This window comes from Hemicordylus capensis, chromosome 4 (assembly GCF_027244095.1).
Source record: "Hemicordylus capensis ecotype Gifberg chromosome 4, rHemCap1.1.pri, whole genome shotgun sequence".
Lineage (NCBI taxonomy): Eukaryota > Metazoa > Chordata > Lepidosauria > Squamata > Cordylidae > Hemicordylus > Hemicordylus capensis.
The window spans coordinates 212235122-212261692 of record NC_069660.1 but is presented as its reverse complement, the minus strand read 5'-3'; the positions used below and the strand labels follow the sequence as shown (position 1 = coordinate 212261692).

At 43.8% G+C, this 26571-nt stretch overlaps 1 protein-coding gene across 3 annotated transcripts in view; it reads left to right on the top strand.

Moving 5' to 3' along the window:
• The window catches only part of ELOVL2 (ELOVL fatty acid elongase 2), a 72773-nt gene that overhangs the window by 10276 nt on the left and 35926 nt on the right, over positions 1–26571 (top strand). Inside the window, exons 2-3 of one of the 3 annotated variants that reach the window (XM_053249492.1) lie at positions 15676–15771; positions 23243–23306. In XM_053249492.1, the coding sequence (XP_053105467.1) occupies positions 23291–23306 (16 nt within the window). In that variant the 5' untranslated portion in view covers positions 15676–15771; positions 23243–23290. Of the gene's footprint in view, positions 1–15675; positions 15772–23242; positions 23307–23775; positions 23838–26571 lie in introns of all 3 variants that reach the window. The other 2 variants (XM_053249493.1, XM_053249491.1) reach the window with 2 other exon arrangements.

The following is a 26571-nucleotide window of genomic DNA, read 5'->3' as shown; positions in this document are numbered from 1 at the left end:
GAAGTTTAGAAAGACAACCAGGCTATAATTCTGACTACACTTACTCCACCACAATTCCATTGATATTAATAGGTCTCCAGATTTAGATGCAGCAAGGATTGTAACCCTGGCAGTAGTTAACAACCCATGAATTAAAATCAGTGGGACAGCTCTTGAACATGCGTTTGAAGCTTTAGACCTCTCATGCTTACTGACATTTAAACTTTTATCTAAACATCCACTCTTGTAACTTATTGGTCTAGAGGGACTGAAGTCAACAGAAAATGGTATCTGAAAAGCTGCAAAATATATCATGCAGGATATATTATCTAGACATTTCAGCCTCAATGGGATATTCACTTCAGCAGTACTCCTCCATTTCACACTTTACATGCTGCTATTGTGGCCTGCCCTCCCACTCCTGGTTCAAAATTTAAATTGTAAGCTCCATGGGGCAGAGTCCTCATTCATTATTGTTGTTCTGTACAACTCCATGTACAATGCTGATGTTTGTTTATTTATTTATATTTAACATATTTTTATACCGCCCAAAACTTACGTTTACAATAGCACCAAATAGAAATATTTCTAATGTATAGATTACTTTTAAGCGCTAGATCACAGGATTGCAACATTGAAAGCCACCAGGGTAGTTGTGCAATGACTTGAAACAGGGTCCACAAGTTGCACAGTGCTACTTCCTTTGTTTCCAGTTCTCACACCACACTTCCATCCCTTAAAGACACAGCACAGCATGGCATGGACAGCAGCCCCACACTCCCATTGGCACATGTTGAGGAGGGAGACCTGGCCACCCATGTGACAGCAGCCAGGTCCACTGCCTGTGGGACCAGGGCCACCATGGGATGCTGCTCACCCATTTGGGGGTGGGGGACGGGCAATGTGGGGGATGTGTTTATGCTTGTGCAACATGTGGAAAGGGAGAGACGGAAAGGGGAAGGTGGCACAGGTGGCTCCTGGACACCCCCTCCCCAAGGGTGCCCTTGGTCTGACGGGGCTTCCATTGGTTGCGTCTGTTATTCACCATTGGAAGTCAGGGGCCAAAGCTCCCTTTCACAGTTTATACTCTTCATTGCAGTGCTGGGGATGGCACCAGTCAGGTGGAGGACAATTAACTTTGCTGGAGCAGGGGGAAGATACCAAGTTGAAGGAAGGGGGAAACTGATGGGTGGGCATACTCCTCCTTGCTAACCCAGCTGGAGAGCAATGGGTCCTTGAGGAAGATGCCATCCCCTTGCCTCCTGGCAACTGTTTAACTTACAGTGGCTAGCTGCGCAGCGCTGTCCCTTCCTATCCTCCCCTCTCAGGATACACACCAGCCAGTTGTGAGTGTAGGCAGTGCCCCCAGTATGGCAACAGGCACCATAGGTGGTGCAGTCCAGGGTGCCTGCCCAGGGTCTGTGGGTTTGCCTAATCCAACCCCAGAGTTCAAGCAGGGCTCTCTGATTGCACAGCTTGCCTGTCTGTTAGTTTCCATCACAGTTTCTCCTGCCCTGATGGGGTGATCTGGGGGTCAACCAGGTTGAACCTGAGTGATGAACCTGTGGCAGGGAAGGGGTTTCTGCAACTGCTGCTCACTTCAGTGGCTCTCCTGCCTCCTTGGGTGGCCTGAGCAACTCCAGGGATTGCCAAGTGCAGCAAAGCTCATTCGGAGCTGCTGGCATCGAGGCCAATGGGAGTGGGGCTGGGGCTGCCATGAAGCCATTCCCAGCAGAGGGCAGGGCAGTGCAGTGGGTACCGGAATGGCATCTGGGTCCTGGGAGGCCATCATGGTGGGAGGCATGATCTCTGGCATGGTCTGCAGTGGCTGTTTGGAGCTGCTAAAAAACTGAATCAAGTATTTGTGTAGGTGGGACGGCTGTTGGCCCAGGTGGGATGGGGATTGTGTGCTCTGCCACAATTCTTATTGCGACTGGGACCCTGCAGCCACCCAAACAATCATGTGGACTGGCCCAGTATGTGCGAGATTCAGTCTTGGTTTAGACATGAAGTTTTCTGGATTGGCTTGGACAGCTCACTGTCTCAAAACCTCGGAACACAGGAAGCTGCCTTATATTGAGCCAGACCATATTGTAGTATTGTCTAAGACCAGTGTTTCTCAACGTTTTTGGAGTCATGGACCAGTACATTATTCATGTGCAGTTTCCTGGACCAGCAGTTAGTAAGGGGGGTCGCCCCCTCCCCCCCAACCCTAGGCACCCCCCCAAAAACAATTTTGGGCATCTCTCCAGAGCTCATTTGCAGGCAGCCCTCGCTGCTGGATAATGTTCATTTTGAGGAAGTGAATTGAACATTATCCAGCAGCAAGGGCTGCCTGCAAATGAGCTCTGAAGAGCTCCCGGAGGACCCTGCTGGCCCAAAATTATTTTTTGGGAGGTGATTTTTATTAGTGATGTCTCACGGACCAGTACCGAATGCTTTGCGGACCGGCACCTGTCCATGGACCAGTGGTTGAGAAACACCTCTACATAGATTGGCAGTAGTTTCTTCAAGATTACAGTCAGGAGTCTCTCTCAGCCCTGTCCACAGATGCCAGGGCGGGAACTTGCATTTTTCTGCATGCAAGCATGCAGATTCTCTTCCCAGAGTGGCCCCATCCCCTAAGGGGAATATTTTACAGAGCTCACATGCCTCCCATTCAAATGCAAATCAGGACAGACCTTGCTTAGCAAAGGGGACAATTCATGCTTGCTACCAAAAGACCAGCTCTCCTCTTAAGGTTGCAATGGGAAAAGTTTCCAAGGTTGCCCCAGGTTTCTAGGGTAGCTTCCCAGGAAATAGGAAATATTTATTGTTAGACTTGAAAGCTCCACTGTGCCTACAGAGCTTAGTGGAGTGGCCCTCTGATTTGAAGCCATTCGTCTATTTGAGATGGGACATTTTAGCCATATTCTTACATTAGTTAGCAAGAAAACAATTACATCTCACACCGTATGATGTGGCGGAGCTGCCGTTAAGGGTTGTGCAGTAGAAAATCCTTTATGATCCTCCCTAGCTGTAACAGAAGGAGCCGTCCCTTGTACATTAATCCCGGTCTTGAGGACACCGTGTAACATTGCAGGCAGCTGGGACAGCAATCAAGAAGCCTAGTTCTTGAACATAGAGCCCCTTTGTCTCTCAAGACCAGACTAGGAGCTGTTGAAAGACTGAAGGCTTTCTTCCTCCCTCCCCTCCCCCTCTTTCTTTCTCTTTAAAAGGTCCATTGCTGAACTAGACTAGAGATCCTGTTCACAAGCTGTGCATCTAGTGTCCGAAATATGTTAAAATGAAGAAGGGGAGATCCTCACTGGAGTGGAATGTTTCCCTTCTGTTTCTGTTCTAAAAGTACAGAACTGTATGTCAAATAACAATAGAAACATATTCTATTTCAGATAGGTTATCACTGGAATGGATACATCTGTATCATTCTTGTCCCTTCCATCCAAGATAAAACTGTCAGAAGTGATACCGTAGGCATTATGAAATAAAATCGTATGGAGAACATTACAAGATCATTTACAACTCTTCTGTATGTTCAAAGTAACATTTGCATTAAAGAAAAAGGTAAAGGTAAAGTTGCGCCATCAAGTGAGTGTCGACTCCTGGCAACCACAGAGCCCTGTGGTTGTTTTTGGTAGAATACAGGAGGGGTTTACCATTGCCTCCTCCCACGCAGTATGAGATGATGCCTTTCAGCATCTTCCTATATTGCTGCGGCCCGATATAAGTGTTTCCCATAGTCTGGGAAATATACCAGCAGGGATTCGAACCAGCAGCCTCTTGCTCCTTAGGCAAGTTACTTCCCCGCTGCACCATTAGGTGGCTCTATGTTTGCATTACTCTAATACATAATAATGGCATTATTTATATAGTACTTTGGGGTGCTCAAAGAGTTCTACATACAATATACTATCTCAGAAGTCCTTAAATCTTGTTATCACCCCATTTGGCAGAGAAGGGTGAGAGATAGTGACTAGCCCAAGGACCAAACTTCATTTTATGTTAAATGCATAGGTGGTTCTGCATGTTCTTTTTTCAGACTTAAACAGCCATGAAGAGCAATCCAGGTTGGGACCACTACATGCAAGAAGGGCGTATTGAACATGGCCTGGGTGTTATCCGTCGTCTGGATGAAAATGGTCCCCCAAGCTACTATTAGCACCAGAAGGGAAATGTTTTTTGGCACCAGTGTTTGTGTGTTGTTTGCCTCTCCTGAGGCTAAGAACTTGGAAGGGGAACATTTTCATTGGGGCTACAGTGTGAAGGGAACGGGTTGACTGTCTCCTCTCTGGGTGGTCCCTATCTAAATTGTAACATGCTCTTTTGGTTCACAAGAACCCCTCAAGGCAGTGTGCAAAGTTAAAAACAACCTAAAACAACGAACCAATAAAGTTAGGCAATGTCTAACATGTCTTTTTAATTTCAATGGGGCTACTTTGGGTAATTTTCCTCATCATGTCAGCTAGTATAAACCAATGACAGCAATAAAACTGCACCAAAAAACACCACTATTAAATCATATCCAGCTTCAGCTAATATCTCCCTAGCCCCTGGTAGAAAGAGCCAAGTCTTCATTACCTATAGAAAGGCAGGCAAAGATTGGGCCTCCCTCAGGGCTAAAGTAGACTATTGTATCTTTGTGTGTTTGCTTTTACACTATTTTTTATTTTATTTTAATCACTTTTTATATCCCGCTCTTCCTCCAAGGAACCCAGAGCGGTGTACTACATACTTAAGTTTCTCCTCACAACAACCTGAGAGAGAAGTGACTGGCCCAGAGTCACCCAGCTAGTATCATGGCTGAATGGGGATTTGAACTCAGGTCTCCCTGGTCCTAGTCAAGCACTCTAACCACTACCCCATGCTGGCTCTCCTAAAGTAGCCGTCACAGAGACTCCCATTCCCTCTGCGAGGAATATAGTATGGTCTGTAATTCTTTGTTTCTGCATCCTATTCCCACGGAAACTTGCTCCCCCATTTAACCCTGAAGTTTCTGTTTGCCACAGTGACACTTTCAGAGTTGAATAACTGCTCTGGGGGGGCAATTTTTTTAAATCATGCTCACCTACCTGATCTCTGAAGGTGAGGGAGGACAGGACACAGAGCATAGCCTCATTTGTTGACCTGTGGGATGAGGCAGTCTTTCAGATGTAGTTATTCTTTACTTTGAGAAATTTCCCACATCAGGTCAGCCACTGTATCCATTTCTAATGCATTTGGAGGTACAGATAGATACAGATAGAGCAATATACTACACATAACCAGGACTGGTGCTACCTTTTAGGAAGGTCAGGAAGTGGCCTAGGGTGAAAGAATTTGAGAGTGAGCACCAGCGTCCCTACTTTCCCTACAGCCAGTGTGGTGTAGTGGTTAGAGTGCTGGACTAGGACCGGGGAGACCCGAGTTCAAATCCCCATTCAGCCATGAAACTAGCTGGGTGACTCTGGGCCAGTCACTGCTTTCTCAGCCTAGCCTACTTCACAGGGTTGTTGTGAGGAGAAACTTAAGTATCTAGCACACCACTCTGGGCTCCTTAAAGGGACAGCAAGATATAAAATGTAAAAAAAAAATTAAAAAAATAATTCAGTAGCAAAAATAGAGTTAGGACAGCTGCCTCAGATGCTGAGTTGCTCTCAGGTTCTAAGCACACATGCTGTCCATCTTAAGAATCTTGTGGACACTTTTTGAAAGTGCTGAATAGCACTGATCAGTTGCTGAATGGGAAAGGAAGGGCAAGAGCCCTAATGCTGAATGGTTGCAAATATCTGATTCAGACGCTTGTTGTAGTCTCTTTCTCCCTTCTCCATCATTCTACCATTTGGCTAAATCTTCCTTGTGCAATTTAGATTTCCCTTTTGGAGGATCATCTGTGTGTGTCCCTGCAATGTTTGTGCACAAAGCACTTCATCAATTTTGTGTATCTTTTTACAAAACGTGTCTATCAGAGAGCAGACTTTCCTATGTACCAAATCCAGTTAACCTGATTAGTACTGTTTACAGCTTTTAAATGGGTAATTACTCTGCATCACATTGACTAGATAGTTTTCCTTTCATATTTTTCTCTCTGCTCTTTTTGTGAAATGAAAATGTTTTTAAGCATCACTGCTGCCATTTGCCAGTTCAGTGTTGTTGTAAATGTTGTATTAATATGCTATTAGCCAGTTCAGTGTTGTTAATGAGCTCAGCTGCTTGGAAACACTTGGTTATACTTGCATCAGTACAGGCGCCCATACTTCATGTGGGAAGTGTAGGAATCTATGCCAGTTTTGAAGTGCATATGTACTGCATCTCATTAAATGTTAATGTCTGGAGATGAACAGAACATATACCTCTCCACATCCAGAGATTGCTAGGTCTATAAGGCCTATTCACACAACCACTTAGCCACATATTGAGCCCATTCACACAAGCAGTTCTACCAGGGTTTGCACAGCTCATGTGGAGCGCCGTGATCGGGACCAATCCTGGTGCTCTTCACTGGGGTAGCCTGGACGTTTCCCCTGGGCTTATATTGAGGTAGAAGGGAGCAAGTGCACCCTTCTACCCCAGTCATATGCACTGCCTGCAGCCCAAGCATTCATAGAACCGGGCAGCTAGAGTGTCCAGCAACAGGAAAATCCCCCAATGCACTGTGCTCCAGGGGTGTACCTATAATTGAGCGGATGGATTCAAAGAACCTGGGGCCCCCAGCTCCACCCCTCCCTATTGTCATCATTATCTCCCTCATTCTGAGGGGCCACCAGAGAAAGGGGCAAACACAGCCCCTCTCCCTTAGCTACACCCCTGCTGTGCTCCTTGCACAGTGCATTGTGGGATTTCTGGAGGCTGGGATACACGATCGTTTCCCCGGCTTCCAGATGGCCTTGTCGCTCACTGCAGTGTGGCTCGTGTTATTTATCTCTTTTTAAAACATGTGCCACATTCTCTGCCACGGTCGCCCCTGAAGAAACATTCAATAACAACAGCAACCATGTCCTCAAAACCATCAGGAAAGAACAATTAAATAGAACTACAAAGCAATTAACAAACAGTAAAAGCAGCAGCTAGTTACAGCTGTTCATGTGGTCCATCCTGCACATGTGGACAAATGTGTAGGTACCCTTCCACGAAAAAAGAAGAACCCACAATTGTCTCTGAAATAACTTGAAACCGACAAAAGTAATTGGCATCCATCATTGCTTATTCCACATTTAACAAAATTAGACTTTGCGTTAGAGTTTTGATGCAACCGAATATTTCAAATAATAACACAAATGAAAATGGCATGGACAAAAATGAGGGGACCCTTCACATAATATTTTGTTGCACAACCTTTAGAGGCAATTACTGCAAACAAGCGATTCCTGTAGCTCTCAGTGAGACTTCTGCACCTGTCAACACTTGGCCCACTCTTCCTGAGCAAACTGCTCCAGCTGTGTCAGGCTGGAAGGGTGCCTTCTCCAGACTGCATGTTTCAGTTCTTTCCATAGATATTTGATAGGATTCAAATCAGGGCTCATAGATGGCTACTTCAGAATAGTCCAATGTTTTGTTCTTAGACATTCTTGGGTGCTTTTAGCTGTGTGTTTTGGGTCATTATCTTGTTGGAGGATCCATGAACTGTGACTGAGAAAGAGCTTTCTGACTTGCTCCAGAATGTCTTTAGTCTTGAGATTTATTTATTTTATTTTTATTTTTATTTATTGTTGCATTTATATACCGCCTTTCGTTTAAAGACAACCCCAAGGTGGGGTTGTCATTTCATTGTTCCCTGCACAGACTCAAGGCACCCTTTGCCAGATGCAGCAAAGCAGCCCCAAAACATAACCGAGCCTCCTCCATGTTTCACAGTAGGTATAGTGTTCTTTTCTTTGAAAGCTTCATTTTTTCGTCTGTGGACATAGAGCTGATGTGACTTGCCAAAAAGCTCCAGTTTTGTCTCATCTGCCCAAAGGACATTCTCCCAGAAACATTCTGGCTAGTCAATATGCATTTTAGCAAATTCCAGTCTGGCTCTTTTATGTTTTTCTTTCAACAGTGGAGTCCTCCTGGGTCTTCTCCCATTGAGCCCACTGTCACTCAAAAAGCAACAGATGGTGCGATCAGACAGTGATGGACCTTGACCTTGGAGTTCAGCTTGTATCTCTTTGGAAGTTGTCCTTGGCTTTTTGTCTACCATTCTCACTATCCTTCTGCCCATTCTAGGGTCAGTTTTCCTCTTGCGGCCGCATCCAGGGAGGTTGGCTACAGTCCCATGGACCTTGAACTTCTTAATAATATTTGCAACTGTTGTCACAGGAACATCAGACTGCTTGGAGATGGTCTTATAGCCTTTGCCTTTAATATGCTTGTCTATAATTTTCTTTCTGATCTCCCCAGACAACTCTCCCCTTTGCTTTCTCTGATGTTCATTGTGGGACACACAATGATACCAAACAGCAGAGTGACTACTTTTCTCCATTTGAATAGGCTGAATGACTGATTGCACAATTGGAGACGTGTGATACTAATTAAAGAAAACAGCTAATTTGAAAAATCACTCTAATCCAATTATTTATGATCTTTTCTAGGGGTACCAACAAATGTGTCCAGGCCACTTTAGAACATCTTTGTAGAATAAGCAATACTTTATCTCTTTTCACACTTGCTTTGCTTCACTCGATGACATACCAAAGGCATGCAGGTATACATAACAATTACTCTTCATTTTAACCGCTTTTCAGGAGGCATAAAACACTTTTTCAACAAGCTGTAAGGGTACCAACAAATTTGTCCATGTGTGTAAGTGTTCATATATTGAGCCAGTCATAGGATTGGACTAAGGGCCCAATTTTTAGGTAGTTTTAAATGTTTTGTTTACCATCCTGGGTGTGTGTTTTTAAAAGTTAAAAACCCACAATTTATAAATTGTAAAGTAAACAAAAAACAAAAAAAAAACCACCTTTGGGCAATAGGAGAACAAATATAGACTATTCAACCGTTTGATCCTTCTAGTAATCCCTCTATTTTCCGGTTTCAACCCAGTGCCATCTCAGATTTATAGAGACACTGGAAAGCTTGAAATTATCATGCTTTTAGAAACCAGGGGCTACTTATTGGAGAAAAATAATGATTGAGGGCCATTTTCCTGAGAATGACCATGCTATGTCTTAAGATACTCCCCAGGTAAATCTTTAATTACAAGTTAAGCTGATGTTCTACTATGAAGTAGGTAGAATAGAGTAGGATTACTTTTCCATGGATTTAATTGATCTGCTCTCCAGCAGGCTAATTTTGTAACTCTAGTAAGTGGGTAGATTCGGAACATACTGAAACTGTAAATTTAACATTTTCCAAAAGAGGCTAGATTTAAATCAGATTTTGAGTGTGATATGACTGAACCACTTTATTTCAACTTAAAAAACAGGCCAGTAACATCACTGCAGCGTGGATACATTTAACAACAATATTTTAATAAGAATAAAATTAAAGACTCACACAAGTCCTTGCACTTGTTTTTATGTCTCTTTTTAAATAAGCAGCTACAATGCTAGGACTGTAGTTGGGCTGAAGGAGGCAAAGTTTTTGTTTTATTTCTGGCTGATGTCACTTTTAAAAAAATCTTCCCACATCTGCAAGATAGAGATGGTGTACTCAACTCTTTTTTGTAGTGCAACTGATATCTGTTTATACCCTTCTGCAACCTTCCATCTAAGCTTCCCAGGTGCATTCCCATCATTAATAAAACATTGGGCCAATGTGTATTACTAGGTGATTCATAAGTTCACCTAGTTCATAAGCACCAACTGGGAAGGAATTAAAGGCAGCAAAACTAAGCGAATAAGTGCTAATGGAAAAGAACAAACACACACAATTTCTTTAAGCTGAAATTAGAGTCTTGCAATTATATTTGGGATTTGGAAGCAAAACAAGGCCAGGAAACAAAAATGCCACCTCATAGTGAGCAAGTAAAGGGAACAATCTTATATAATCATAGGCTTTTGGGTCCCTTCCAACCATCTAGTTCAGGGGTGGTCAGTGTTCTAAATCAAAGTGCTCCCAAGAAAAACAAGTTGTTCTGGTAAGAACTAATCTTCCTACTTTCCTTTCACTATAATATAATTGATAATTACTATCCTTACAAGTTAGCCCACTTCAGCCTTAAACATTTACATGCCCACCATCTTGAATTGGGGTTGATGACATCATCACAAATTACACCCTTGATGTGTCTCCATGTGTCCCATTTGGTTCAAATCGGTTATGTGAATCACAAGTTATTTATTTAGTTAGTTATTCTATTTGACATATTTGTATACTGCCCAAAACTTATATGTCTGGGTGGCTTACAATAAAACAATACAAACAAAACAAAATAAAAAGGTTAAAACATTGCAATAATTGAAAATTTAAAACAATGTTAAAAACTATTAAAACAGTGAGGCGATTCTCATGATTGCCATTGTGAGTGGGCAGGTAGAAGTGGGGAAGGCAGGGTAAACATTACCTTCCACACAGACAATGGCGGCGAAGGTAGTGGGAGCGTGCTCTGTGCTCCCAGATGGGCAGCCCTGCTCCATACAGCTCTGTGAAGTATGGAGCAGGGTGAAGGGATCTGGGGCCAGAACTTGTTGTTCCAGCTTCTGTGCATCCCACAATGCAACATGCAGCACAAGTGTTGTACTGAGGGATTCCCCTGTCAGATGGGCACTCTATGCTCCTGTCTCTGTGTCTCCTCGGGCTGAACTCAGATACCTGGCAGCTGGGTTAAGGTGCAAGCACATACTTAACATTGCCTAGCAGCCGGGTTTGTTAAGAGGGTTGGGTGGATCCCATCACTTCTCACCACCAGCCTAATCCAGGCTGGGCTGCCTCAGGCTGAGTTAGGCTGGTCATGGGAACAGCCTTAGTATCTAATTAAAAGCTTGGGTGAACAAGTGTGTCTTAACTGCCTTTTAAAAAGTTGTCAGAGATGGGTAGGCTCTTTTTTCAGCAGGGAGCACATTACAGAGTCTCGGGGTGGCAACCAAGAAATCTGGTCCTCGAGTAGCCACCGACAAGCCAGTAACAACTGCAGATGAACATGGCAACTGCAAGTTAGCCCACTTGTACCTCAAATGTTTATTCATCTGCCATCTTGAAATGAGATGGATGACATCATCACAAACTATGCCATTGAGGTATCCCTTTGTGTCACTCACTACAACTGTACCCAATTTGGTTCATATTGATCCAGGCATTGCAAAGTTGATAGTGGGGGACACACGGACAAAAACACAGAATGCTGGGTGATCTCATAAGCTTACTTTTCTTAAGGAAAGTGTTCGTTTGTTTGTTTATTACATTTAATATCCCGCTCTTCCTCCAAGGAGCCCAGAGCGGTAGGCTAAAGATGGCACGGGGGCACAACTTCACAACACCCAGTATCTTGTCTAAGGGTGTGGTGCTTCCTGAATTCCAAAGGAGAGAATTCATATGCAATTAAAAAAAAAGTGTGACCCCTGTGGAGGCATCCTAATGAAATTTACACAGTAGCCTGAGCCCAGATCGCTTCTTGTCCAATCAAATGTGTTAGATTTGGGAGACTGATGGTCAGATTCCTGTCTTATTACGATGCTGCTAGTCTACCTGAATTCCCCAACTGTAAAATGAAAATAAGAGTGATCTACTGTAACAGAGTTACTGCAAAGATGAATGAGAGCTTATCTGTGCATTACACAGAATGAGGCTGGAGGAATCCTCTCTGTGTTTAGCTCTGCCCATTGCATGCATGTACTTCATATGCAGGTGCCTGCGGGTATATGGCCGGCCAATGCCTCATCACTGGTACACTCCTATCTCCTCCACAAACTGGGAGGGTGACTTTTAAAGATAACTAAAAAAGGGCATATGTGTGCCAGCCCTCTCCCTAGTTTTGCTGATAGAACACTCTGCAAAATAGGTTAGAATTTTGTTAGTAAAAGCCTTGTGATACAGATAAAAGTTGGACTTAAATGAATAATTAAATTCTGTTTATATAGATTTCCTCTTGACATGGACAAGCTGTGTCTTGCAAAATTATTTTTCTGGTCTGTATGGCTGTACTGCTTCCAGTCAAATATAAAGTGTCGGGGCCAATGCACGTATTTAAGCCCGAACAGTGGCTTTTCTTAGGGAAAAGCTGCTATTGACGTTTTGGAGTGGAGAAGCAGTGGAGGGGGTGAGCAAACCTTCCACTGTCCACTACTTTCCCATGCAATCCACAGCCTCCTTCTTGTACTGTGGCATTCCTGGCCATGTTTATATTTGCAAACATGTTCCCTGCAGAGGGAAAACCAGATGGGGGAGAAGTTGCAGAGGATCAGCACCAAATAATCTCCTCTTAAAGCTGCTTTTCCTTAAAAGAAGTTACTGTTAGGGTTCATCATATACATGTTTGCATGATGTGTAGTTTGGTCCTTAGGCTTTCCAATATAAAGGAAAGATTTTAGTTTAAGAATCTTTCCCAAAAGCTTTAGAAATCTGGAAATGTTCCAAGGTAAAAGATTAACAAATCATATTTATTTCAGACTTAAATAATCACAAACATTTTGACACAAATGGAACATTATAACACCATACTCTTTATTCTGTCTACAGAATATGACATTCAGAGTATGTAAGTTTCAGAAGAAGTCAGAATGGTGACTGGTGAAGAATCTGCATTGGTGAACAGAACACAGGCAAAAAAGATCTGCCTCTTAAAAATATATTACGTTTCAGGAAAACTCTAAAAGTACAACCAAGTACAGAATAGTTTGATTTTAACCTCTCAGATTTTGAGCTGGGTGCTTGGCAGGGGTGGGGTTGGGGAATCCAATCAGTATTTTTAAATGTTTGTTTATCTTTCTTGAGACATATTCCTTTCTTTTTTCTAGCCTGCATATCTCCATATATGTTCAGTCCTGTGAGAGGGAGTTCTGCTGTTAAATAATAACGCTGTTCTCACAAGCAGCCGAGCCCACCAGTATCTCACAGTCTGACTGCCTTCTCCCACACACCTCCCCATCTGCCAGTGGGGGGATGTTGACATTTGCAGATTGGGAGCAGGTGGGTGAAGCCAGCAGGGATGCAGGGGACTCTGGGAGGAAGGCCCATTCATCACAGGAGGGGGAGGACCCACTGCTAAGGGGCTTGGTGGAAGCTTCTCCCCCTCAGTGAATGGCTGAGAATGAAGCAGCTTCAGGGAAGTGGGAAGGGAAAGGGAATGAATGCAGCAGGGTGAGGAGGAGAAGCTCACCCTGAGGCGAGGCAAGGGAAGGAAGGTAAAAGGTAGCAGCTGCCCCCTGGACCGTTGCTGCCACCACCCAGTCCATCACCGCATCCCCCTCTCTCCTCAGTCAGGTAAATTGGAGTGGGGTGAGTTGGAACACTGGAGGCCAAAGTGGAGCAAGGATGGATCGGAGGCAGAATGTCATGCGGGGTGGGGTGGGGTGGCTGGAGCACCGTGGCGGTGGGGAGTCCACTGCTGGCCTTTGCCCCAGGGCCCTCAGCAACCTAGCACCACCTCTGATCGTGCATGTAGCACACCAACACTATGTGGGGATCTGAAGGCCAAATATGAAATTTTTAAAAAGAGATGTATATACGCTTCAAATACCACCATTCAAAAAGTGCACAGTGAGGGCCTGTCATGTGTTAAAATCTCAGCAGGAAAAGCAGGCTTTAGTTTTGATGGGACTGTGCATGTCAAAGTGCCTGCAACATAAAGAAGTAAGAGAACATGCCCTGCAGCTCTGTCTTATGCATACTGATTCAGATGACACTCCACTGTATTCCACGGGGCTTATGTCTAAATAAGGAGGTACAGGATTGAAGGTACTGGATCCCTAGTCCTCCTCCTGCTATTTCGTATGCAGATATTACATCAGATTCCATCCGTCAATAAGGATGAAGGCAGGAGAAGCTACATTCCCTACATGCTGTCAAGAAAGAGCATTGTGGTGTTTTTGGTTAACGCATTCCTTGATCCAGGCAAGCTTTTGAATGGGACTTTAGTTACCTGTATTCCAGTCCTGGGGTAGAGGTGGGGCTAACAAGAACAAGTGAGCAGCAAGAACACAGAAAACCAGTCTGCACATGCCTCTCTGTAAGTAGAGGTAAAGTGCGCCGTCAAGTCGATTTCAACTCCTGGCGCCCACAGAGCCCTGTGGTTTTCTTTGGTAGAATACAGGAGGGGTTTACCATTGCCTTCTCCCACACAGTATGAGATGATGCCTTTCAGCATCTTCCTATATCGCTGCTGCCTGATATAGAAGTTTCCCATAGTCTGGGAAACATGCCAGCAGGGATTCGAATCAGCAAACTTCTGCTTGTTAGTCAAGCATTTCCCTGCTGCGTCTCTGTACATATTATTTATTTCATTAAACTATTCATATTCCTGATTCTACTTCACTGCCTTGCCCTTGCATACCAGAACTCTTTCTCTTGGATTCTATAAGCGTGATTTCATGTAGTTATGAAATAGTCATTTATATGAAAGTGATACATTTCCCCCCTTGTTGCATTCCATGCCTTCCATCCAAGCATATTGAGGAATCAATATGTCACTTATACTCATTAAAATTCAGCCTTGGGTGCCTGCATAGATTTACCCACCAACACTAGAATTAATTTTAATAATGACATTGTGCCTGCATTGTGTAAACACTGCTTACATAACCTAATCATAAATGCAAGTAGCTTTTATACTTTTATTTCCCATATGTTATAAGCCAAGTACAAAGGATTTCTGTACAAAGTTTTTTTTTTTTTTAAAGGTCCTATTAAAACTCTGGACAATGGTGTTTCTCTTGAACAGAAATATTGCAAAATAATGCTCAGGAACATCCAACGCAGATTAGAGCCTTATGAGGAAAGGAGATGCTGGATGTTCAAGCTGGTTTCAGAAAAGATCGAGGACCAAGAGACATTATTGCTGATGCACACTGGATAATTGAGAAAGCCAAAGAATACTAAAAAGAATTCAATATTCTCTTCGGAGCTTGAGGCCACGCCCCCTTTGCCGAGCGAGCCCTTCCCTGTCATTTCAGGCAGCGCTTGCTGCCTGAAAGCATCTATTCTCCCTTTTGCTTCCTCTCTGGAGGGAGATAAATGGGAATAGATGCTTTCAGGCAGCAAACACTGTCTGAAAAGGATGGGCAAGCAATTGCTTGGGGCTCCCAGTAGCCCAGACATGGGCAGGGGGAGGGTTCATTCAGGGCTCTTCTGGAGTCCGAGCCACACGGCCCTGGGGGCTTCAGTGGCCCCTACCATTGGTGGCCTGGGTTATTTGAATGCTTTCGCACAATAGTGGCTATGCCCTTGGAGCAATGCCACTCCTTTGAAGTAGGCTGCCATCAGTTAAAGACTAATCTAAAGCCACTGACCAGGCTCAGACACAGCTTCAACAACCTAGAACTGTCTCGCTTGGGACTTACAGAGCATACTCATATCCAAAGGGGGGAAACAGAGAAATACAAACTCAGAATTCCACCAGAGGACCAGAAGGAGAGTATAGTGATTTATTTATCAAACAGAACACTGACATTTGAAGAACAACAGATTTTAGAAAGAGGGCTATCATATGTCCCAACTCCTGAACATGATCTTGTACAGATACATTTGGACCTTTTCAAACTCATTAGGACATTTGAGTTGAAACATTTTTCCAGAACCAGACAGAATCTTGTATGACATCGATTATTCCTTTCAAACCTCCCTCCTTTTTTGTGCCACCAGGACCTTCTCATCTTGGGATTCAACTATCTGAGGAAAGGATTGTCAAAGAATTAGAACTGTTAGTCCCCCCAAGTCCTGCTATGCTGCCTCTTGCAGGTGCGTTGCAACTTCCGGTAATATCCGGAAAAGAAGAGCAATGGGGCAGCAGGGAGGTACGCTGCCACCCCAACGGGCTACTGAAAATACCGGTGCCGGCAGGGGAAAAGCGGCGGGAGGCGTAAGTGCCCTTAAAGAGGCACCCCCACTGGCTTTGAATCACCCAGCAGCAGTTCCGTGCACATCCCTAATTAGAGCCCTACGTGGAAAAGGAAATGCTGGATGTTCAAGCTGGTTTCAGAAAAGGTAGAGGAACAAGAGACATCATTGCTGATGCACGCTGGATAATTGGGAAAGACAAAGAATACCAGAAAAATCAATATGTGCTTTATTGACTACAGAAAAGCCTTCAGTTGTGTTGACCATGTCAAGTTGTAGAATGTCCTTAGGAAAATGGGTGTCCCAGAACATCCCATTGTTCTCATGAGAAACCTATACATGGGACAAGAAGCCAGAGTCCAGATGGAACATGGTGAAACAGACTGGTTCCAGACATCGGCAAAGGAGTAAGACAAAGCTGTATACTTTCTCCATATTTATTCAAGTTATATGCTGAACATATACTGAGAAGCTGGATTGCAAGAAGATGAGCATGGTTTTAAAGTTGGAGTAAGAAACATCAATGACCTGCTCTACGCTGATGACACCACTCTGATAGCTGAGAATGCAGATGATCTGCAAGCTCTAGTAATGAAAGTCAAGGAGCACATTGAAAAAATGGGACTATGACTAAATGTCAAGAAGACTAAACTAATGACAACAGGTACAGCAACCAGCCTCAGAATTGATAATGAAGACATTGAAGTGGTGGATAGCTTCTGCCTTTTAGAACAAATCAATCCAGAATTTTCACTCGAGGCACAAATGACCAGGCTCAAACTATCATACTTCAGACACATTATGCAAAAACCCAGCTCCCTTGAGAAGGTCATAATGCTGGGAAAAGTTGAAGGAAAGAGAAGAAGAGGACGGCCAGCAGCAAGGTGTATGGACTTGATTCTGACAGCAATGAATGCACCACTGAGAGACCGTAAAGGCCAAGCTGAAGACGGATCATCCTGGAGAGAATCTATCTGTGTGGTCACTAAGAGTCGACACTGATTTGACGACGCTTAATCAATCAATTAATCAATCAATCAAATAAGGTTTTACAAATCTTCCATGCAGTCTCAACAATCTTGAAGCCTTTAGAGTATATAGCAGCTCATAAGGACAATAAGATCCAAGCCATAACACTGAATGGTAACAAATAAAGTTCAGTAAAGAAAACTTGAAAACATATAGTAGTCCAAAATATAACAGACCATGCAATGGCCACTTCTGTCAAATGGTCTTTAATGCTTACCCATTTTTCAACCAAATTCCACATCTTTAACTGCATTTATTTCTTAGGAACATCTATCCTACCTTTGCTTTTGTGTATGCAGATTTTGCCAATGGTTCAAATGAAATTTGTATGGATGCATGCTCTGCAGAATATGAATTCTGAATCCCTTATGTATTTGCTTCTCCTCTAAATCATCTGGTGATACCCGCTTGTGCCTCTGCCTTCAGATGTCTGATTGGTCGTGACACAGGAGAGGACCTTTTCCTGTGATGATACTAAGAGGAACTCACTGCCACAGGAGATGAGATTCACTCTCTACCTGCATTCTGCCAATGCCTGAAGACTTACTTGCTTCGGCAGGCATTTTAATCTTGGTGTTACTCCGATGTTCTACAGTTATTTAATTCACTGCCTTTTTTTCCTTAGTTGTTATTGATACTTTAATTTTGTTTTATTGTTTTAACATAAGAACAGCCCTGCTGGATCAGACAGGCCCAAGGCCCATCTAGTCCAGCATCCTGTTTCACACAGTGGCCCACCAGATACTGCTGGAAGCCACAGGCAGGAGTTGAGGGCATGCCCTCTCTCGTGCTGTTACTCCCCTGCAACTGGTACTCAGAGGCATCCTGCCTTTGCGGCTGGAGGTGGCTTATAGTCCTCCAACTAGTAGCCATTGATAGACCTCTCCTCCATGAAGTTATCCAAACCCCTTTTAAAGCCATCCAGGTTGTTGGCTGTCACCACATCTTGTGGCAGAGAATTCCACAAGTTGATTATGCGTTGTGGGGGAAAGTACTTCTGTTTGTTGGTCCTAGATTTTCTGGCAATCAATTTCATGGGATGACCCCTGGTTCTAGTGTTATGCAAGAGGGAGAAGAATTTCTCTCTATCCACTTTATCCACACCATGCATGATTTTATAGACCTCTATCATGTCTCCCCGCCGTCGTCTTTTTTCTAAACTAAATAGCCCCAGGTGTTGTAGCCTTGCCTCATAAGAAAGGTGCTCTAGGCCCCTGATCATCTTGGTTGCCCTCTTCTGCACCTTTTCCAGTTCTACAATGTCCTTTTTTAGATGTGGTGACCAGAATTGTATGCAGTACTCCAGGTGTGGTCGCACAATAGTTTTGTATATGGGCATTATAATATTAGCCGTTTTATGTTCAATCCCCTTCCTAATGATCCCTAGCATGGAATTGGCCTTTTTCACAGCTGCTGCACATTGAGTCGACACTTTCAACGAGCTGTCCACCACGACCCCAAGATCCCTCTCCTGGTCAGTCACAGACAGCTCAGATCCCATCAATGTATTCTTGAAGTTTGGGTTTTTCGTCCCAATGTGCATCACTTTACACTTGCTAACATTGAACCGCATTTGCCATTTTGTCGCCCACTCCCCTGTCTGGAGAGATCCTTTTGGAGCTCCTCACAATCCGTTTTGGATTTCACTACCCAAAAGAGTTTGGTATCATCTGCAAATCTGGCCATGTCACTGCTTACCCCTACTTCTAGATCATTTATGAATAAATTAAAAAGCACCAGTCCCAGTACAGATCTCTGGGGGACCCCACATCTTACTTCCCTCCATTGTGAAAAAACTCCATTTATACCTATCCTCTGTTTCCTATCTTTCAACCAGTTAGCAATCCACACATGTACTTGTCCTCTTATCTCATGACTGCTAAGTTTCCTCAGGAGTCTTTGATGAGGAACTTCGTTGAAAGCTTTTTGGAAGTCCAGGTATACTGTGTTAACTGGATCACCTTGATCCACACACCTTTTGACGCCCTCAAAGAAATCCAAAAGATTTGTGAGGCAAGATTTCTCTTTGCAGGAGCCATGCTTGTTCTCTCCCAGCAGCAGGGCCTGCTTTTCTATGTGCTTTACAATTTTATCCTTGAGGATGCTTTCCATCAATTTGCTTGGAACAGACGTTAAGCTAACCGGCCTGTAATTTCCCAAATCACCCCTGGATCCCTTTTTGAAAATCGGTGTTACATTGGCTACTTTCCAGTCCTCTGGTACAGAGCCTGATTGCAGGCAGAAGTTATATATTTTAGCAAGGAGGCCAGCAATTTCATATTTGAGTTCTTTGAGGACTCTTGGATGGATACCATCCAGCCCTGGCCATTTGTTAGTTTTTAGTTTTTCCAGACAGTTTAGAACATCATCTCTTGTCACTTCTATGTGACTCAGTTCTTTAGCCTCCATCCTTAAAAAGCCTGGTTCTGGAACAGGTATATACTCAGTATCTTCTGCCATGAAGACAGACACAAAGAACTCATTTAGCTTCTTTGCAATCTCCATATCCTCCTTAATAATTCCTTTCACTCCCTAATTGTCTAATGGTCCAACCGCCTCCCTGGCAGGTTTCCTGCTTCTGATGTATTTAAAGAAGTTTTTGTTATCCCCCTTGATACTTTTAGCTAAATATTCCTCGGACTCTCCTTTTGTCTTCCTTATTGTCACCTTGCATTTCTTTTGCCAGAGTTTGTGTCCCTTTCTGTTCTCTTCATTTGGACAGACCTTCCAATTTTGGAAGGATGTCATCTTCCCTTTTATGGCTTCCTTGATAGTACCTGTTAGCCATGCTGGCATCCTCCTGGTACCTTTCATCCTTTTAGGTATACAATCTAACTGGGCTTCTAGTAATGTGGTTTTGAGTAAACTCCATGCATTCTGGAGTGAAGTGACTCTCCTGATATGCCCTTTCAGCTTTCTTTTCACCATATTCCTCATTTTGGAGAAGTTTCCTTTTCTGAAATTCAAAATGTCTGCATTGAATTTCCTTGGTGATTATCTCCCTCCATGTATGCTGAATTTGATCGCACTATGATCACTAAAGGGTCGATAACACTGACATCATGGACCAGGTCCTGGGTGCCACTCAGGATTAAGTCCAAGGTCACCTTCTCTCTGGTTGGTTCCAAGACCAACTGTTCTAGGGGACAGTCATTCAGCGTATCTAGAAATTTGACCTCTCTGTTATTACCCAACTGTGGATTTACCCAGTCTATGTGTGGGTAATTGAAGTCACCCATTATTACAACCCTGCCTCTCCTTGACGCCTCCCTGATTTCCTCCTGCAGCTCTCAGTCACTGTCAGTGTTTTGATCAGGAGGGCGATAGCATTTCCCCAGTAGCACGTTTGCTTTCAAGCCTTGTATTGTCACCCACAAGGTTTCTGTGGAGGACGCCAGTCCTCCTAGATTTTCTAGCTTGTTAGATTCTATCCCTTCTTTAACATACAGTGCTTCTCCACCTCCAAGGTGCCCCTCCCTGTCCTTTCTATAGAGTCTATAGCCAGGGTTAACAGTGTCCCACCAGTTCTCACTGTTCCACCACGTTTCTGTTATGCCCACTATATCTATTTCTGCATTAGCAACCAAACACTCCAGCTGACCCATCTTGGCTCGGAGGCTTCTGGCATTGGCTAAGTACCTATACGCTGAATCTCTCACCTGGTGTATGCTATCTTTCTTTTGACTCTTTGACCAGCTGGCACAGCCTTCTGTCTGCTCTTTACGTGGTTCTGCTATGTCCCCTTCTGTTTTATCTGAATCCTTTGCCCCCTTGCACTTTAAAGGATGGCATTTGCCGAACTGGATACTGCCCAGCAACTGTCGACTATTCCCCAGGCGTCATTTTAAAAACTGCTCTTCAACCTTTTTTTATTTTAAGTGCCAACAGTCTGGTTCCATCTTGGTTCAAGTGCAGACCGTCCCTTTTGTACAGGCCTTACTTGCCCCAAAATGAATCCCAGTGCCTAACAAATCTAAACCCCTCCTCCCGACACCAACGTCTCATCCACGCATTGAAACCCCTCAGCTCTGTCTGTCTCACTGTACCTGCATATGGAACAGGTAGCATTTCTGAGAATGCTACCTTGGGGGTCCTGGACTTCAATACGCTACCTATCAGCCTAAATTTGGCTTCCAGGACCTCCTGACTATATTTCCCCTCATCGTTGGTGCTGACGTGCACCATGACAGCTGTCTCCTCTTCAGCACTGCCTGAGAGCCTACCTAGATGCTGCATGATGTCCACAACCTTCACACCAGGCAGGGAAATCACCGTGCGGTCAACACGTGGGTCACAAACTCATCTCTCTATACCTCTAATGATCTAATCACCCTCTACAAGGAGGCCCCTACCCCCCGCAGGAGTATCCCCTGTGCGAGACGATATGGGCTGATTATCCATGGAAGGGGTCCCTTCTAAATGAGCATTTCCTTCTTCCTCAGGCCGATGTCCTCCTTGCCGAAGACCTTCATTCTCCCTGACAGCAGAGAAGCTATGAACCCTGGAGTGGGATGCCTCTACCACATCCCTGAAGATCTCGTCCACATGCCTCACTGTCTCTCTGAGCATCTCCAGATTCACCACCTTGGTCTCAAGGGAACAAATTTGTTCCCTGAGAGCCAGGAACTCCTTGCACTGAGCACACACCCATGACTTCTGCCCATGGGGCAAATAGTCATACATGTGACACTCTGTGCAATACACCTGGAAGTGCCCCCTCCCCTGCTGACTTTCTTCTCCACCAGGCTCCTTGTGATCACAGGGGCTTGTTCCAGGCTCCCTCACACACTTCCCACTAAACTCCTGCAAAATGTTCTCCGACATTCTGTTTGCTATCCCTGCTCACTATGCTCTGTTCACTATGCTCTCGGGCCTTCACCTCTTATATAGAGAGTAGGCTTCCAACTGAGACACAGGATGTGGGTCAAAGGAATGTCAAAGGAATGTGGGGCCTCCCCCAGCCCTAGCTGACTCCACCCTCTTCAGGCAGGGACAAACAAAAACACTGGAGTTTGCTAGCCCTGGCAAATAACACACAGAGAGAGAATAGGACTTATCCCTTAAAGAGAAACCAGCCCCTCAGAATCCCCTCTCCTCCTTTTAGTTAGTTTGAAGGGGGGGAAGGCTAGATGTTATTCTGTTTAGAAAAGCTTGCTCACCTGCTCAAGCTCCATCTGCTCTTCACAGAGTAGGCTTCCAACTGAGATTGCTCTGGGCATCCCCGTTTTTGGTGGGGAAAGAGCAGGATATATAGTTCATTTTTAATGCATGGAAATATGTATGCCCTCTGTAACTTAAAAGTTCAAAGATGACTCTTCCTCAAGACATCCTGAACCTATAGTTATATGTAGTTGAACAATCAGCTCACATAACAGCTTGCTGTGCAGGTGCCCAGTGTTCTCTCTAAGGCTTGCACCTGCTCACAAGTTTTTTGATGTCTGCTCAGTTAATTTTAGATCCCACTCAGGTTGAATCAGGAAGGCGCACACTGAACACATGTGCGCATACACTGCCTTGATACTGCCACTCGGAACAAAACTCATTCCTCATACAGATGAAAAAAATTAGAGAGAACATTGCTGGTGTCCTAAGTGAAACAAATACCTTCTGCTATTATAACAAGTTACTGAATTACACCAAATACTTAGGATTGTGTGCAAACAACTGATACTGTGACAGCTGAAAGGTTTCTGTAGGAGGTGCAATCCAGTAATCTTTAGTTCTGTCTCCATCTTGCTATGCTCCACCCAGTGTCCATTTTTGTGTTGCATAGCAGTTTAGGAAGCCACTGTGTTACCACATCTTCTAATGTGGTGGCCCAGTACCATCATCACCACATTAATGCAGATTCGGTGGCTAACCACTTGTGATTTTCATTTGCCAAAACAATACTTATATTCTTCCATGAGATAGTGTTCATAGTGTTCAGCTGTTTTGGCTGCGACAGTGTTCATAGTGTTCAGCTGTAAACAATATTTATATTTCTCCATGTTCATAATGCTCAGCTGTTAAGGATGGTTGTTAGAAGATCCTTTGAAACTCTTTTGCAGAAAATAATCACTGCCAGTCTTCCATTTCCATTAAGTACATGGGAAGGGTTGTGCTGGATCAAGGGCCCATCTTGTTCAGCATTATTTTTAGCAAACATGATCAGTCTGATGCCTTTCTGCACACAAGCTGGGCATGGAGGTGACAGTCCCCCCTGTAGTATGTCCCCAACATCAGGGCTTGAGAGGTATTCTGCTTCTGAACATGGGGGTTCTATTTAGCTATCATGACTGTATGTATCTGCAAATTAGGAGCAAGCACATTTGACACTTTGGTTTCTTTTTCTTTGCTTTAGGAGCACCTAAAGGCTTTTGACCAAGAAGTAAATGAGTTTGTGGACTATATGTTTGGAGCTAGAGGTAAGTATGCTTTTCTTGGAACTTCCAAACCCCTAGTGACTTAACATAAACCATAAACATAACATAACCAGGACACTGAGGAATTTGTATGGCTGTGCATGCGACATAAATACCATAGCTGATTGAGAAATGTCCAAAATCTGAAATATCTTTTCTAAGCTGAGATATTCCTGACATATTTAAATATTGTGTTCAGAATAATAACAAATCTAATTGTCCTTGGTAACAGAGAGTATTCTGAGGTGAAGTTCTGTATACTTAGGAATATGAACCAAAAAGTATGACTTATAATGATCAAGGGGTGAGGGATAGTATTTCATTAAATAATTGTGGCTGGCTTCCCTACCCTTCTTCCAGTCTTCATTATTCTGACTTCACATATTTAGTGCCTCTAATATACTGTTACTCCCAAACTTATTTGTATAGTTCAGTGCAAATACATAAATAAATATTTGGACAACATTTCCAGATGCTGCACAAGATCTCTCAAATATACTGTGGAAATAAAATGAAGCATTCAGAACAAATAAGGTACAAGCAAATTGTTGTTTCATCTAGTGTATCCCAGGTGCAAAATTTGGGTCTTAAAATTTTTCGGTTTGGAGAGTTTTGTAAAACAGAAACATCCACTGTATTCTCTCAAAACAAAGATAACAAGATTATTTTTTTTAAAGGTAATTTGTATTTTGGTACTGAGATTATGACACATGCTATAGTTTTAGAAAGAGTTCCTGGGCTTCAGAAGGAGCACCTTCTCAACAAAGGCCTAATAAAAATAATGAGTATCTCATAGTGCTTTTTGAATTGCTCAAAGTATTTAATATGTATCAACTCCTTATAACAAACTAACCCATTGTTATCCCCATATTACAAATAGACAGCTTCCCACCTGAGGCAAACAGCGAAGCTGTTCTCACGAGCAGCAGAAACCCAGCCCGGATTCTGCTGCTTGTGTGCTCCAACGGGAGCCATGCCGTTCCCAGTGGGGGCTCGGCAGCAAGCCCGTTTACGGAGCCTGCCGCTTAATCTGGCTTTGGGGTGCGAGCCCGCTCTCAAAATGGGTTGACGGATCGCGTGTCTGCCATGGCTGCTTGCAGCCGCAGCGGACACACGCAGGGAGAGGGGATCCCAGAAATGCACCATGTACTTGCGTGGTGCATTACTGGGGCTCTGGGGGGAGAGGCGCCACATGGCGGCACTTCCTTTCACCGGACCCGTGGAGCTGCCGAGCGAGGTGCAGGCAGACGGCAAGAGAGCCACCACTTGTCTGTGCCGCCAATCTGCCCACCCAGAGCCCTGGCTGCGATTGTCTGCAGGGAGGTAAGCACTTTTGGTCTTCCTCCCCGCAGAAGAGGGTACCATCCTTACACGATCGTGGGGATCGCTTCAGCAGCTTTGAGGTGTGTGTATAAATGCAAGTGTGGCTTGCAGCACAGGGGAAGAGTTAAAACACCCCATGCAGCAGTCCCAATCTGCATTATCCCTCTACTCCCCAAGCTGCTTTTAAAAATATATACAAGAAAGGTGCAAGCATGGTGCTGTTTTTAGCATTAAATGTTGTAAGGCCCATAGTCGTTTTTCCTAGGGCCACTTACTGAGTTCATGACTGCGCTGAAATTTGCAATGATTGTTTCAGGTCTGTCAAATGTAAGACCTAGGGACAATATGTGACCCTTTGGAATTTCCAAGATACTCCAGGGCCTCCATTCCCATACAGTCTAACTGAGTTCAGTGCCAGAACACCAATGCCACTGGTCAGAAGAGACTGATTTGCTAATGGCTACTGTTGTGTGTCATGACATCAGCCCTTCTAATCTCTCTTTTATACAGAAAAACCTCAGTATTCACAGGGGTTCTGTTCCCCACCATTACCACAAATAAGGAAACCACAAATACCAAGTCATTAGGTCTATGGTGTCGTAGGGGGTTAGGTTCCTGGAGGCTGGGAAACCAAAGCAAAAATGGGCCAAAATGCGGGGGGGAATAAAGTGCCCTACCATGGCCTGTGGGTCTCCAGCGCTCCATCAGTGTCCCCCCCAAAGTGCTAAAATCCTTTTTTTTCATGAAAAATTGTGGTTTTAAAAGCTTTTTTAAACAAAGAGCCACAAAATGACTCCTAGTCACAAAATGGCGGGCGGAAATTACCTCAGAGGTCATTTCTGCCCACCTCCAACCTGCTGATATGCAGGTATTTATCCTTTGTGTGCTGGTTTTAATCACATATACCAAGGCTGGATGCCAATTACCCGACCACAGATACACGAAACCATGGATGGTGAGTCCACAAATGCCAAGGTTTGCCTGTATATACTTCCTTAAGCAGTGTAGATTAATCAGAAACACCAGCATAAGACTGCTCAGCGTGTCAGCCAGTGATATATATGGCTGGATAGGATAGAAGCCATGGAAGTTGGATAGAAGTTGAATTTTATTGAATTAAGGTAGAATTTTCAATTTTTAAAAATGAAAATGTATGGGTGTCTACACTAGGTTTCTGCCAGATGGCCAGTTTGACGCTCTGTCTAATTTTAGTTTGACACATATTCAGGCATATTCTCTTGACCATTATACTACAACAGTGTCAGCTTGTGTAGTGACCAGTCTCTCCTCCCTCTGGAGGGGTAACAGGAAGTGAGCTTCTGTCCTGACTGACAGGCTGGTAACTTCCGGGGCTTGACCAATCAGTCCACCAGGTAGATGGGACATGAGAACTGCAGGGGGGAATTCTGGGAAGAAGAAAGGAAGTCTGTGCAGAGAGTGCGGATGAGCATGAGGTTGGCTTCTTCATGGCAGATGCTGTAGGATAGTCTTTCAGGGTGAGAGATCTTCAGGAGACTTGATTCTCATCAGGAGTTGGGTGAGTTCAAGGGAAGAAGCCAGGTCTTATGACTTCAGGAATTTAGTGTAAGGAAAAGTTTGTTTGTTTGTTTCTGTATTTAACATATTTGTATACCACCCAGAATGCAAGTCTCTGGGCAGTTTACAACAAAACAATAAAAACTAACAAAAAGCTTAAAATATTACTACAATTTAAAATATAAAATGTTAAAACTATTAAAAATCATCAAACTATTAAAACAGTATCTAATTAATAGTCAAACTAATTAATAGTTTAGTCAGACTTTGCATCAGGAATTTGTATTTCTTTCTGTGTGTTGCTTTGCATATTATAGCAATAGCAATAGCACTTACATTTATATACCGCTCTATAGCTGGAAGCTCTCTAAGCGGTTTACAATGATTTAGCATATTGCCCCCCAACATT